This window comes from Colobus angolensis, unplaced genomic scaffold (genome assembly GCF_000951035.1).
Source record: "Colobus angolensis palliatus isolate OR3802 unplaced genomic scaffold, Cang.pa_1.0 Scaffold107, whole genome shotgun sequence".
NCBI classification, from domain to species: Eukaryota; Metazoa; Chordata; class Mammalia; order Primates; family Cercopithecidae; genus Colobus; species Colobus angolensis.
This window is the reverse complement of record NW_012111697.1, coordinates 3416157-3431330: the sequence shown is the minus strand read 5'-3', so window position 1 is coordinate 3431330 and position 15174 is coordinate 3416157. Positions and strand designations below refer to the sequence as shown.

The window sequence follows — 15174 nt, the reverse complement described above, 5'->3', positions numbered from 1 at the left end:
AGTGGTGCAATCATGGCTCACTGCAGCCTTGAACTCCTGGGCTCAAGCAATCCTCCCGCCTCGGCCTCCTGAGTAGCTGGGACTACATGTGCAGCCACCACGGCAGGCTATTTTTATTTTTTATTTTTTTGTAGAGAGAGAGTCTCACTCTTTTACTCAGGCTGGTCTAGAACTCTTGGGCTCAAGCGATCCTCCCACCTCAGCCTTCCAAAATGCTAGGATTGCAGGAGTGAGCCACCACACCCAGCCTGGAATTCCACCTTTTACACCGTTCCTGAAAGCCTTTTCCTCTTCTCCGTCTCCTGAAGTACACAGGCTCCATACTGTTCCTTGGCTTCTCCCCCGGAGTGACTCTAGCTGCCTCCATATGCCTGGAAAACCCACCCAGGGCTTCCGTTGGCTGCCTCTTGGTTCCCCACCCTTTAAGAGAGGCTTTCTAGACTCCCCATCTAAGCTCCTCCTTTCTCTGTCACTGTCAGCCATCATCCCCTTCCCCCCAATCTCTGCCCATCTTCCAGGAAGCCTTGTCTGACTTCTCCATTCTGGGTTATGTTCCAATGTGCAAAATTTCTCTAGGGCTACACTGTCTATGTTTTTATTTTCCTTAGAGCACATGTCTCTCTAAAAATTGTTTTCTTGCCAACTGTCTTGGCCCACCAGACTGTAAGCTCTGAGAGACCAGGGACGTCATCTATGTCACTTGTCTTTATCCCATTGACAAGAAAAGTGTTTGGCACTTAAAAGGTGTTTGTGAGCTGGGCGCAGTGGCTCATGCCTGTAATCCCAACACTTTGGGAGTCCGAGGTGGGAGGAGCACTTGAGCCCATGAGTTTGAGACCAACATGGGCAACGTGGCAAAACCCTGTATCTACAAAAAATAAAAAAATTAGCCAGGTGTGTTGGTGCACACCTGTTGCCCCAGTTATTAGGCAGGCTGAGGTGGGAGGATCACTTGAGCCTGGGAGGTAAAGGCTGCAGGGAGCTGTGATTGTGTCACTGCACTCCAGCCAGGCGACAGAACAAACCCTGTCTGAAAATTGGAAAAAGGCATTAGCCCAATAAACTATGCCTGAATGAATAAATGACAATTCCTCAGGTTTCATCTGATTGCTAATCTTTTCTTTTCTTTTCTTTTCTTTTCTTTCTTTTCTTTTCTTTTCTTTTGAGACAGAGTTTCTCTCTTGTTGCCTGGGCTGAAGTGCAATGATGCGATCTTGGCTCACCGCAACCTCTGCCTCCTGGATCCAAGCGATTATCCCGCCTCAGCCTCCTCAGTAGCTGGGACTACAGGCATGCGCCACTACACCTGGTTAATTTTTAGTAGAGATGGGGTTTCACCATGTTGGCCAGGCTGATCTCAAACTCCTGACCTCAGGTGATCCATCTACCTGGGCCTCCCAAAGTGCTAGGATTACAGGCGTGAGCCATCTTGCCAGGCCCTGATTGCCAATCTTATCACACTCTTCACGTCACATCTTCTGGCAGCACCCATTCTTTTCCTTGTAGCTTTTCATGTAGTTTGTCATGATCTATCGATTGGTTTATTTGTTCGATGTCTCCCCCTTGGGCTCTAAGCCTCACAGGGCTCCCGTTCTTGTTTGTTTGTTCACAACTGTGCCTCCAGCACTTAGAACAACACAAAGCAGGGTTTCAATAAACATCTGACAAAGAACAAGTGGACAAACAGCTTCCTCCCCTGCAGCCCCGGGGTAGGGGTTTGCTTGCACCTCAGTAACTCACAGGCAGGCACCCTCACCTGCACAGCAGGTTGACACGCAGCTGTGACCAAGATTCAGGGGGAGTCGGGGTTTGCGCCAGGAAGGAGTCACCATCCCAGAGAGGGATGGATGCAAGAAGGGGCAGAATGACATAACCTCTTCCTTCCGCCAACATCCATGGGAAATTCATTTGCCAAGCACCTGCCATGGGACTGGGGCAGGGTGAGGTTCTCGTTCTTTGATAGCCTGGGAGAAGAAAGTAAACTGGGTGTACAGGTGAGGAGGTTTTAATGAACTGAGACCAAAACACAGATGATTAATTAAACAAAGGGGGCTACATTTTGGTGTACAATCAAGGAGGTGAAAAATATAACATCGACAAAACCAGGATTAAAAATGGGCTGATTTTGGCTGGGTGCAGTGGCTCACGCTTATAATCCCAGCACTTTGGGAGGCTGAGGCAGGTGGATCACCTGAGGTCATCACCTGAGGAGTTTGAGACCAGCCTGGCCAACATGGTGAAACTCCATCTCTACTAAAAATACAAAAATTACCCAGGTGTGGTGGCATGTACCTGTAATCCCAGCTACTCAGGAGGCTGAGGCAGGAGAATCACTTGAACCTGGGGGGCAGAGGTTGCAGTGAGCTGAGATCACGCTGCTGCACTCCAGCCTGAGGGATAGAGTGAGACTCTGCCTCCAAAAAAACAAAAAGAAGATGGAACACAGTTCAAAGTGGGAGAAACCCCACCTCTTGATCTCCGGGTGGATTAGGATTCTGACACTCATCACCCACTCTTCTCTGCCCAGCCACCTCCTGGTGTGGGAAACTCGATCATTTCGGCCCTGGACCAGGGCAGAAAAACCACACCTGAGTTTGCCCAGAAAGTTGGCTTTTTCCCTGGAGTGTGAAACCGGGAAACAGATTTGATGAACTCAAGCTTGGAGAGGTGGCACACTTAGTCACCCTCTATAGGCAGAGCCCAGAGAAGGCAGAAGCTTCTGGGTATGTGTCCTGGGATGCCTGTCTTTGGGTGGAGTCAAGTGTCCAGGAGCTGGAGAGGAACCCTGGGTCCTCTGAGGGGAGTGGGCCTTAGCACCCTTATTTGAGCAAAGCCTGAAAACACGTGCAGATTCTCGCCACACCTGGGCACCCACACACATAGCTCTGCCACCTCCAGCTGCTCACACCCTGCACATTCCTTCCTGCCTGGCCTTCCCACCAGCAATCCCACCTCCACCCCTCTCTCAGTCTCTCCCCTTGGCACCAAAACCCAAATATCTTTCACCCTTGCACCCACTGTAGCCACCCACTTGCTCTTGTTCTGGTCTTAGCCTCCTCCAAACTGGCTCCTAGATCCATCTGCTGCCCCAAGCCTGCACACCACCACCTGCCCTTCCTTCCAATGCCCTTTTCATGCCCAAGGACAGACTCTCAGCTGTTTCCCCTCCAACCTGAGCCAAAATGTCAACACTTGGAGCTTCAGGTTGGGGCTTAGGAGGGCCCATGCGGGGAGGGCAGGAAGGGTGAGCACCTGGCCCCAGCCCAGGTTCTGTCTCACAGGCTCCTGCTGCCCTGGGTCTTCGGCCCCTCCCTGTGGCTGCCTCGACCGGCTTTTCAGGAGACACTGCGTCCTGTTCCAGCTCATGGCAATCAGCCCCCTGCCCTTGCCCAAGGCCTGGGAGGCAGGCGGTCTGGGTTCTGTGACAGGAATGGGATCCCCCCTCCAAAATCCGTGACACTCCCCAAGAGACCCTATGCTGTCCTGGCACCCAGGCGCCCTTCCCTCCAGCACCCTGTGAAACCCAGACTTGGGCTTGGAGCCTCTTTCCTTGGCTTCCTTGAATCCATCCATTTGTCCAGTCCATAAATATTTACTGAATCCCAGGCAGTGTTCAAGAAGCTATGAATACAGCAGTGACCAATATGACCAATTTACATTCCTAGTAGGTGAGACAGGCAATAAAAAATAAAGATAATTTCAGAATTTTTTTTTTTTTTTTTGCTGTGAAAACAAAAGGGTGATACTACAGAGTATATAATTAATGTCATGTTATGGTCAGGGGAAGTTTTCTTTCAAAGTTGGCATTTAAGTCAAGTATGGATGAGGAGGAACCAGCCATGTGAAGATCTGGGTTCTGCATTCTAGGCAGAGAGAGGAGCATGTGCAAAGGCCCTGCAGCAAGAATGAGCTTGGTGTGTTTGTGGAACAGGGAGAAGGCCTGTGTGGCTGGAATGGAATGAGTGAAGGGCAGGGGCCGGCCCACAAGAATGAGGTCTGATGACTCCCTCAAACCCCCTAGGGTTCTTCCCTCTCCAGATGGTGCCTCCCATCATTGTAGCCCCTCACTGCTGGGGGAGCTGGAGGCTTAGATGCCTGAGAGGAGTGAGGTGTTGAGGAATCCCCTGCATCCCAGGGACAGAGAGTGTGGAAGGTTGGTTTGAGAGAGAGGAGGCCTGGACAGTGGGTGAGGAATGAAAAGACGAGGTGGTTGGAAGGGCAGACACCCATCTCTGGGGTGGAGGGCAAGAAGCAGATGCCAGAGTTCTTCTCCATCCATGACTCACCCTCTCTTCCTCCTCCTCTCCATTGCTCAACTCCATATCTCCCTGGGAAACACCTCCTTGACTGAGGATCAAGTCAGTGCCTCACAGGGGTAATTGAGTCATGAGGGGTGGAGAAGAGGGCTAGAGGGAGAGAGAATAAATAGCAGTGTGGCTTCCCAGGCTCCTCTCTGCATCCTCCCCGACCTTCCCAGCAATATGCATCTTGCACATCTGGTCAGATCCTGCTCCCTCCTTCTGCTACTGGGGGCCCTGCCTGGATGGGCGGCCAGCGATGACCCCATTGAGAAGGTCATTGAAGGGATCAACCGAGGGCTGAGCAATGCAGAGAGAGAGGTGGGCAAGGCCCTGGATGGCATCAACAGTGGAATCACGCATGCTGGAAGGGAAGTGGAGAAGGTTTTCAACGGACTTAGCAACATGGGGAGCCACACCAGCAAGGAGTTGGACAAAGGCGTCCAGGGGCTCAACCACGGAATGGACAAGGTAGCCCATGAGATCAACCATGGTATTGGACAAGCAGGAAAGGAAGCAGAGAAGTTTGGCCATGGGGTCAACAACGCTGCTGGACAGGTTGGGAAGGAGGCAGACAAACTGATCCACCACGGGGTCCATCACGGGGCCAACCAGGCAGGAAGTGAGGCAGGGAGGTTTGGCCAGGGTATCCACCATGCTTCGGGGCAGGCCGGAAATGAGGCAGGAAGGCTCGGCCAGGGGGCCCACCCAGCTGTGGGGCAGGCAGGAAATGAGGCAGGGAGGTTTGGCCAGGGGGCCCACCATGGTCTCAGTGAGGGCTGGAAGGAAACAGAGAAGTTTGGCCAGGGAATCCACCATGCTGCTGGTCAGACTGGGAAGGAGGCAGAGAAGTTTGGCCAGGGGGCCCACCATGCTGCTGGTCAGGTTGGGAAGGAGGCAGAGAAGTTTGGCCAGGGGGCCCACCATGCTGCTGGTCAGGTTGGGAAGGAGGCAGAGAAGTTTGGCCAGGGGGCCCACCATGCTGCTGGTCAGGTTGGGAAGGAGGCAGAGAAGTTAGGCCAGGGGGTCCACCATGCTGCTGGTCAGGTTGGGAAGGAGGCAGAGAAGTTAGGCCAGGGGGTCCACCATGCTGCCAGTCAGTTTGGGAAGGAAACAGAGAAGCTCGGCCATGGGATCCACCATGGGGTTAATGAGGCTGGGAAGGAAGCAGAGAAGTTTGGCCAGGGAGTCCACCATGCTGCCTCGCAGGTGGGGAAGGAGGGAGACAGAGTGGTCCAAGGCCTTCATCATGGCATTAGTCAGGCTGGAAGGGAGGCGGGGCAGTTTGGCCACGACATTCACTCCGCAGCAGGGCAGGCTGGGAAAGAGAGAGACATAGCAGTCCATGGTGTCCAACCTGGGGTCCACGAGGCCGGGAAGGAGGCAGGGCAGTTTGGCCAGGGAGTTCACCATACCCTTGAACAGGCCGGAAAGGAAGCAGACAAAGCGGTCCAAGGGTTCCACACTGGGGTCCACCAGGCTGGGAAGGAAGCAGAGAAACTTGGCCAAGGGGTCAACCATGCTGCTGACCAGGCTGGAAAGGAAGTGGAGAAGCTTGGCCAAGGTGCCCACCATGCTGCTGGCCAGGCCGGGAAGGAGCCACAGAATGCTCATAATGGGGTCAACCAAGCCAGCAAGGAGGCCAACCAGCTGCTGAATGTAGGTGAACAGGGATGGGGAAATGGGGGACGGGGGGTTGGGGGAGGGAAAAATTAAACCCTTGGGACATTTAGGGGGTCCATGTAGTCTTCGTTTGGTGAAAGAAGCTTGGGCAGCTGTATCACTGTGCTTCTCCCCTTCCCCATCTCCCTTACAGAGGAGCTGGTGGTAGCTGGTCAGATGGGATGAGCCACCTTATCTGCAAAGCATGTATCAGACAGGGTGGCAGGCACCCCGTCCCACCTTCAGGGAGCTGCCCTCCTGGTTAAGGGGGCCTCATGTGGGGACCGTGAAGCCCCTCCTGGGGAATGGGAAACAGTTCCTGAGATCAAGATCTAGTATAGGCACTCAATGCAAAGGCATTGACTGTGGAGAAAACCTGGTGAGGAGAGTGAGCATGAGGAACAGCTTTTGCAGATGAGCCTTGGCCTGTGCAATCTCCGTAACTACCCTCTGATGTGGTCAAGATGAGGCTGCTGGCGCCCTGATTCTCAGATAAGGAAACAAAGGCTCAGAGAAGTTAGGGGACGTGCCAAGGTCCTGTGGCTAGTGCCCAGCTTTGGCGGAGGGCAGGCCAGGATTTTCTTCCCCTACACTGCCCAGCCAGGAGAGTTTTTCTGGAAGGTTTCTCTCACCCATTTATGTAGAGGGAACAGAGGCCAGGTTCAGTGGCTCATGCCTGTAATCCCAGCACTTTGGGAGGCCGAGACAAGCTGATTGCTTGAGGTCAGGAGTTCAAGAGCAAGCCTGGCCAACATGGTGAAACCCCATCTCTACTAAAAATACAAAAATTAGCTGGGTGTGGTGGCAGGCACCTCTAATCCCAGCTACTCAGGAGGTTGAGGCAGGAGAATCCCTTGAACCCGGGAAGCGGAGGTTGCAGTGAGCCAAGATCGCGCCATTGCACCCCAGCCTGGGCAACAGAGTGAGACTCCGTCTCAAAAAATAATAATAATAAAATAAAATATGTAGAGGGAACAGAGACTGGAGGCAGGCAAATAGCACCACTCACAACAGAACAGATACCAAGAAGGGAGCGTGGGGAGCAGGAGAGGGTGGACTTTTGTGCGCCCTCACTCTCCAGGCTCCATAAGGGGTCCTGGGATCTGCAAGATGTGACTGGCTCCAAACTCAAAGCCCAGAGCCACATCTGCCGCCAGACAGAGTCTGGGGAGGAACGGTGCAGTAGAGGAGTGGGCACGGCAGGCTGCAGGGTGCCACGAGCAGAGGTGCACTGTGGGAGTTGGGGCTCGCAACAGCACCCGGGGTTGGGGGCGCTGCTGGGGTGCATGGCTGAGTGTCTGGGGCTGGGTTAAGGACAAGGGGAGTTAGAGATGCGGCTAGACAGGGCATAGAAGGGTAGATTTGAGGTCAGGGCTGAGGTGAAACTAGGTCCTGATAATGGCATGGGTCCTCTACCTTCCCTTTCCACCAGCCCCTCCTCCGTGACTGAGGGCACTTTGTTAAGGAAATTAAAAGGGGCTTTGGGGAAGAAAAGGTAGCAGGAGGCAGAATGCCCACGGGAGCACGGGCTTTGGGTTTTCTTCTGGATAGTGAGAAGGCAGTGCCTCCCACCCCAGCCCCAGTCACCCTGGAGGGGACCAGGTCACTGGGGAAAAGGAACTGGGAGACCCCCGGGATTAAGGGTTTGTAACAAGAGTCTGGGCTTTGTCCACAGGGCAACCATCAAGGCGGATCTTCCGGCCATCAAGGAGGGGCCACAACCACGCCATTAGCCTCTGGGGTAAGTGCGGACTCCGGGGGTAGGGGAGAGAAGGCCCCTGGGAGTTCCCTAGCATGGCTGTGGGTCGGACGCTGGAAACTGACCTTCTTGTCCTTGGATTGCAGGCCTCGGTCAACACGCCTTTCATCAACCTTCCCGCTCTGTGGAGGGTGAGTGCCGCGGTGTCTCCTTTCTGCTCTGCGTCCTGATAGACACTCTCACCCCGACCCCTTCGCAGTGTCTGTTGGACCCTCCAACCTGATACCCAGTCCTGGGCTTCCCTCTCTCCACCTGCTCCCTCCCCTTTGCACCCTGCCCTCATCTTTTGGGTGCTTTTCATTTCCACCAAGGCAAACACCAGCTGGCAGAAAAGACCTCCGGGGCCCTGGTGCCCCTGGGAGCCAGGGAGTGGGGAGGGGCTGCTGACTGTGCTCACTCCCTCTCTCTCCCTGTCCTCCTTCCTGACTGACTTCCCTCCTGTCCCCACCCTGCTGCAAATGCTTTTGCTTCATGCTGAGAGGAGGAGCCTGTGGCTTTGTCCTCTCCCTGGTGCAAGGTCACCCCAGTGTAGAGGCTCCTGTGGAATCCTTGTTCCCACTTGGGGCTCAAAGTAACCTCCTGACTTTCTTTCTTTATTTTAATTTATTGAGACAGAGTCTCACTCTATCTCCCAGGCTGGAGTGCAGTGGTGCAATCTCAGCTCACTGCAACCTTCACCTCCTGGGTTCAAGTGATTCTCCTATCTCAGCCTCCTGAGTAGCTGGGATTACAGGTGTGCGCCAACATGCCCAGCTAATTTTTGTATTTTTAGTAGAGACGGGCGTTTCACCATATCGGCCAGGCTGGTCTCGAACTCCTAATCTCAAGTGATCCCCCCTTCCTCGGCCTCCCAAAGTGCTGGGATTACAGGCATAAGCCTCTGCGCCCAGGCTTTTTTTGCATTTATTATATCTGCTGCCTGAGACTGGGTGCAGGCCAGGGTGAGGGTGTGTCATGGAGGAGGAAGGCCCACCCTTGTGTATCCCGGGCTATGGGGGCTGCAGAGCATCCTCTGAGGCTAAACACATGAGGCTTGCTGGTTCCTGCAGAGGCCCCAGCCCTCTGGCTGCGGGGGCTGGCTTCCTCGTGTTCTTAAGTTTAGATGCTGTCTTCCTGAAGCTGTTCCTCAGAACATAGCTCCGGGGCTAGAGCAGCCAGTGCCCCTTGCGCTTCTCCTGAGGGGTGGGGCTGAGGTCTCAGGCCCTCGTCATGACTGTGGACCCAGCATTCACCCTGCTCTCCTTCTCTCTTCCAGAGCGTCGCCAACATCGTGCCCTAAATGGGCACCCGCCCTTGCTGGGAGACTAATGTTGCCGTTGTCACATCAGCTGACGTGACCTGGAGGGGCTGCGGGTGGGGGACAGGTTTCTGGAGTCCCTGAAGGGAGTTGTACTGGGATTTGTGAATAAACTCGATACACTATTCTGTCTCATCGTGGTCCCCTGGGCTCCCTAAGGAGGGATGGACAGGGAGGCGGGAGGGGCTTGTCTTTTCTTGTTACTTTGCTGAAGGAGTCGGGGTGTCTGATGCACAGGGTGGGTTGAGCTGGATATTTCAGGCTGATCAGCCGTAAAAGGGCAGGTAATGGGGGCAAACTACATTTTACTGGGGCGCAAAGTTTGTGCTGGCTAATGGCAGGAGGACTCCTGTAGGGAAAAGCACTGCCAGCCACTGGTGGTGACAGACACACCGGGAGAGAATGGTCTGGGTCCAGGAGGTAGCATCCTCAGTCAAGGGAGTGGGGCGCCAAAAGAATAACAATAACTTGTATTTATTGTGCAGTTAAGACATGCCAGGCTGCCTGCCAGGAGCGTTACCTGCATGACATCATTGACTCCTCCCAACCACCCAGTTAGGTGAAAGGGACTGTTATTGCCCCATTTTATAGAGAAGCATGTGGGGGCTTGCACACATTAAGAAACATGACCAAGTTTACACAGTCAGTGAGTGGAGGGAGAGAAACAGTGAAGAGCTACAAAAGATATTCTGGAAAAACAGATGTCTTTGCCCTTTGGCATCACCGGAGAGGGAGAATCGGTGAATAAGAAAAGTGAGACACGGGATGGGGCTGGGGATCCTCTCAGGGGAAGAAGGGGGAAGGATGGAAGGCTCAGGTGGAAGACATGTTGGTGACAGGAGCCACCTGAGTGGGGGCACAGAAGGCCCCATTTTCAGATCTGTGCACCATTCAAAGCCCAGAGGAACAACGATTACAATTACTGAGTATAGCGCACTTGCTAGACTCAAGGTACCATGTACAAAGTTGTTCATATTCTCTCTTTTTTTTGCTCTTTCGTCCAGGCCGGAGTGCAGAGATGCGATCATGGCTCACTGCAGCCTCGACCTCCTGGGCTCAAGCAATCCTCCCACCTCAGCCTCCTGAGTAGCTGGAACTACTACAGGCACACACCACCACATTTGGCTAATTAAATTTTTTTTTTTTTTTTTTAGAAATGGGGTCTCACTAGTCTCACTGTATTGCCCAGGCTGTTCTCAAACTCCTGAGCTCAAGGGAGTCTCCCACCTCAGCCTCTTGAGTAGCTGGAACTATAGGCACGCACCACCACACTTGGCTAATTAAAAATTATTTTTTTGGCCGGGCGCAGTGGCTCATGCCTGTAATCCCAGTACTTTGGGAGGCCAAGGCTGGTGGATCACGAGGTCAAGAGTTCGAGACTAGCCTGACCAACATGGTGAAATCCTGTCTCTACTAAAAATACAAAAAAAAAAAAAAAAAATTAGCTGGGCGTGGTGGGTGCCTGTAATCCCAGCTACTCAGGAGATTGAGGCAGGAGAATCACTTGAACCTGGGAAGTGGAGGTTGCAGTGAGCTGAGATTGCACCTCTGCACTCCAGCCTGAACGACAGGGCGAGACTCCGTCTCAAAAACAAAACAAAACAAAACAAAACAGGGCCTCACTATATTGCCCAGGCTGTTCTCAAACTCCTGGGCTCAGGGGATTCTCCCGCCCTGGCCTCCCGAAGTGGTGGGATTACAGGCAAGGCCACTTCGTCTGGCCCGTTCTTGTTCTTTAAGTCTCCCACAACCCAAAGGCAGAAGCCCTCTTCTTGTCACCACTGTGTGGATGAGGATGCTGCAGCTCAGTGGGACAAGGGCACCCACAGAGAAAACAGCAGGCCTGGGTCTGGCTGTGTCTATCGCCAGCACCTGACTTCTCATGGTTCCCCGTGAAGTTTCTGTAACACTCCCAGGCACTAGCCTGGGTGCTGAGAGACTTGTGTTTCAATCAGGAGCAAGATGCCTGAAGGCAGCGTACTTCCCCTCTGGGGGCTGCGATTTCCTCCTGTATAAAGGGAGGCAGGGATTCTACAACTGTGGCTTCCAGCTCCAATATTCCCTCAGTGGGGGACTGGAAATCAGAGACAGTGTTCTTGCCCTTGGGGAATTCACAGCCTTCCTCAGAGGCAAGGCCTATAAACAGAATGTGAATGCAAACACACAAAGCCACGCATCAATAAGAGCTCAATGAGTGACAAGGGGAGGGGCCTACATTTGTGCAAAAAACGTGAGGTTCCTCACTTTATAGTCACTGAGTTTTCCCTTATTCTGTGGAATACCATAATTTCATTACGTATGCTCCTTCCCTCCCCCGCGATATTTTATTTTGAAAACATTTCAAACATCATGAAAAGATGAAAGAGTTTTATAGTGAACACCAACCTTCTCACCACTTAGATTTTACCATACTTGCTTGATCACACATCTGTCCATTTAGCCCCATATCAAACATTTTTGATGCATTTCAAAGTAAACTGTAAACATTATGTTTGCTGCATTTTGTCTTATTTATTTTTTGAGACAGAGTCTTGGTCTGTTGCTCGGGCTGGAGTGCAGTGGCAGGGTCATGGCTAACTGCAGCCTCAATCTCCTGGGCTCAAGGAATCCTCCCACTTCAGCCTCTCAAGTAGCTGGGACTACAAGCACACACCACCATGCCTGGCTAATTTTTAAATTTTTTTTTGTAGAGATGGGGGTCTCATCATGTTGCCCAGGCTGGTCCTGAACTCCTGAGCTCAAGTAATCCTTCTGCCTCAGCCTCCCAAAGTGCTGGGAATACAGGTGTGAGCCACAGCACCCAGCTGCTTGCTGCACTGATGTAAATAGAACCTTCCATTCACGTCACATACTGAGTGAGGGTCTGCTCTGTGCTGGACATCGTTTCACAGGTATTGGGGGAGGCTCTACTTAAAGGAATCCTACAGTGGCGGCTTTTGAAAAGGCAAAATTCAAGGGACTCTTTCTTTTGTGAAGTAAAAGCTTTCATTGACTTTATTTATTTTTATTTAAAAAATATACACATACATACACACACACACACACACATATATATATATATATATATAATTTTTTTTTTTTTGAGACAGGGTCTCACTCTGTTATCCAGGCTGGATTGCAGTGGTGCGATCTCGGCTCACTGCAACCTCTGCCTCCCAGGTTCAAGCGATTCTCCTGCCTCAGCCTCCCGAGTAGCTGGGATTACAGGTGCCTGCCACCATGCCCAGCTAATTTTTATATTTTTTATAGAGATGGGGTTTCACCATGTTGGCCAGGCTGGTCTCGAACTCCTGACTTCAGGTGATCCGCCCGCCTCAGCCTCCCAAAGTGTTGGGATTACAGGTGTGAATCACCGTGTCTGGCCATCATCCGGCTGATTGACTATTTTTCAGGCACATTTTCTTGCTGGGTTTGCTTGGATGGGGGTCCTGAAAATACCAAAGAGATACAAGATAATTGATAGACATTGAGTCAGTCCTGAGAGGCCTCTGAAAAAGCAGAGCTTTGAGTCTGTTTTGAGGGTAAAAGAGGCTGGGCTCTCTCCTGTCTGAAGGTCTTGCATGCTGCTCCCTCTGCTAGGAACACTCTCCATGCCCCTCAGCCCCCCATACTGGCTCTTCCCTACCCTTTGCATCTCAGCTACCTTGACAGCTCAACCTGAGCTACGGCCACCCTGTCACTCTCTCTCATAGCCCTGATCTTGTTTTTACTGTTGGTTATGACAATCTGTAATCATATTACAAATATCCTATCCATTTCCCCCCAGACAAAGAGGTTTAAGCAGTGATGTCAAGGCCAGGCATCAATGTCTGCCAAAAGCAGAAGGGAAGCCACTGGCTTGAGCAGGTTGGGAAGGGCCATGGAATGAATGTGAGCAAGACACAGGCTGCTTTGCCTGAGACGGGTGGAGCCAGGCTAGGGAGAAACACAGAGAGGAAGGGCCGGTTTCTGAAGATGTTGAAGAACAGGGAGAGGAGTTTGGGTGTGGCTCTCACTGGGCATCTTTTATAGGGTCTGTGCTAAGCACTTACAGGCATGATTCATTTCATCCCCACAACCACCTAGGAGGCAAGTACCGTGGTCATCACCCTCACAGATGTTGAAGAAGAGGTGCACGGAAGGGAGTGTGTTGCCTGAGGCCACCCAGCTAGTAAGTGGTGAAGGCCAGGCTCCTGTTCAAGGGCACTTCCCTGCTGGACATCTCTAGCAGTGAGGTGGCCTGCTGCCCTTGCGACTCCCAGGAAGGGGGAGGGGGCTACATCCAAATGAGTGTTGTCTTGTTTGTTTGTTTTTTTGACAGAATCTTGCTCTGTTGCCCAGGCTAGAGTGCAGCGGCACGATCTTGGCTCACTGCAACCTCCGAATCCCAGGTTCAGGAGATTCTCCTGCCTCAGCCTCCCAAGTAGCTGGGATTACAGGCGCACACCACGCCTGGCTAATTTTTGTATTTTTAGTAGCAATGGGGTTTCATCATGTTGGCCAGGCTGGTCTCGAACTCCTGACCTTAGGTAATCTGCCTGCCTTGGCCTCCCAAAGTGCTGGGATTACAGGTGTGAGCCGCCCCGTTCTGGCTCCAAATGAGTGTTCTTTAAAAGTAAGTTTCTGTATCTGGCATTTTTTTTTTTTAATTGAGGCAGGGTCTCACCCTGTCATCCAGGCTGGAGTGCAGTGGCGTAATCATGGCTCACTGCAACCTCTGCCTCCAGGGTTCAAGTGATCCACGTGCCTCAGCTTCCCAAGTGGCTGGGACTACAGGCACATGTCACTACACCCTGGTAATTTTTGTATTTTTTGTAGAGACGGGGTCTCACCATGTTGCCCAGCGTGGTTGGGAACTCTTGGTCTCAAGCAATCTTCCCTCCTTGGCCTCCCAAGGTTCTGGGATTACAGGCGTGAGCCATGTATCTGGCATTTTCAGGATGTGTGCATGTGTGTGTCTCAAGATTAAACAACTACCAAGAAAGCATTCCAGCCACAGCAATGTGATCAGCACTGCCGAGAAATATATTGAGTGCTTCTGAGTGGCAGACACTTCTCTAAGCAATTTACTTGTATTACTTCACTTAATCCTCACATTCACCCCTCTTTACAGATGAGAAAACTGTTGCACAGATGGGTTAAGATCATGGTTAGTAAGCGGTGGAGCTAGGGTTTGAATGTAGGCTCTGGGATAGGCGCTGTGGAAGAGGTGAGACTGTAGGTGCCAGTTTGAGACCTGGCATCCCACAGAAGGGAGCAGAGACATCACCCACCCCCAAGGCCTTATCTTCCCACTAGACTGAGTTCAGCCTCCAATCTTCCTCCTCCCTGGTCTCTGTACTCCACAACCCCCAACAATCTGTTCCCCAGGGGAACACTGTTAGCACCCGTGGCAGCCCAGAACCCTTGGCTGGTTCCACCTCATTCAGAGTAAAAATAAAAGTCAAAGTTGGCCAGGTGTGGTGGCTCATATCTGTAATCCCAGCACTTCGGGAGGCCTATGTGGGTGGATCACTTGAGATCAGGAGTTTGAGACCAGCCTAGATAACATGGCGAAACCCCATCTCTACTAAAAATACAAAACTTAGCCAGGCATGGTGGCAGGCACCTATAATCCCAGCTACTTGGGAGGCTAAGGCAGGAGAATCACTTGTACCCTGGAGGTGGATATTGTGGTGAGACGAGATTGTGCCATTGACCTTCAGCCTGAGTGACAAAAAAGAAAAAAGTCAGTCTTCCTAATAGTCCCCAAGACCCCAGGATCTTTCCCTCTTTGACTTTAGCTTCTCCCATCCCGACACTGCTCCAGCCACAGTGGTCCTCAAATACAGTAGATAGGCTCCTACCTCCAGGCCTTTGCATGGCTGTTCCCGCTGCTTGGAATCCACCAGCCCCAGCTAATCCCCACGGCTCACTCTTCCACTCCCGGCAGGGCTCAGCTCACAGGTCACATCTCAAAGAGCCTTTCCCGAGTACCCTATTTAAAACACCTCTCTGTCACCTATTGCCCAACTTCCCCCACCATGAATGTAAGCTCTGCAAGGAGAATGCTTTTTTTGAGACAAGGTCTCACTCTGTCACCCAGGCTGGAGTGCAATGGTGCGATCATAGCAGCCTCAACCTCTAGAGCTCAAGCGATCCTCTCACCTCAGCCTCTGGAGTAGCTAGAACTATAGGCA

At 52.2% G+C, this 15174-nt stretch overlaps 1 protein-coding gene across 4 annotated transcripts; it reads left to right on the top strand.

Annotated features, from left to right (window-relative positions):
* The first annotated feature begins 4404 nt into the window (after positions 1–4404).
* Positions 4405–9141, top strand: SBSN (suprabasin). Of its 4 annotated transcripts, none has more exons than XM_011948110.1 (5): positions 4405–4856; positions 5724–5957; positions 7636–7701; positions 7806–7850; positions 8975–9141. In XM_011948110.1, exons 1-5 carry the CDS (start codon positions 4482–4484, stop codon positions 8996–8998), a joined length of 744 nt encoding a protein of 247 aa, XP_011803500.1. In that variant the 5' UTR covers positions 4405–4481; the 3' UTR covers positions 8999–9141. The 4 variants fall into 4 exon arrangements, with proteins under 4 accessions (XP_011803500.1, XP_011803519.1, XP_011803492.1 ...); XM_011948120.1 differs by having other exon boundaries at positions 4481–4802; XM_011948129.1 differs by lacking the exon at positions 5724–5957 and having other exon boundaries at positions 4418–4856.
* The last annotated feature ends 6033 nt before the right edge of the window (positions 9142–15174 follow it).

Excerpts from the sequence above, each read along its gene's own strand:
- SBSN (XM_011948102.1), top strand. The coding sequence starts at position 4,482 with ATGCATCTTGCACATCTGGTCAGATCCTGCTCCCTCCTTCTGCTACTG. Across the intron at positions 7,702-7,805 it reads CCACGCCATTAGCCTCTGGG|GCCTCGGTCAACACGCCTTT; the intron begins GTAAGTGCGGAC and ends CTTGGATTGCAG. Across the intron at positions 7,851-8,974 it reads ACCTTCCCGCTCTGTGGAGG|AGCGTCGCCAACATCGTGCC; the intron begins GTGAGTGCCGCG and ends TCTCTCTTCCAG.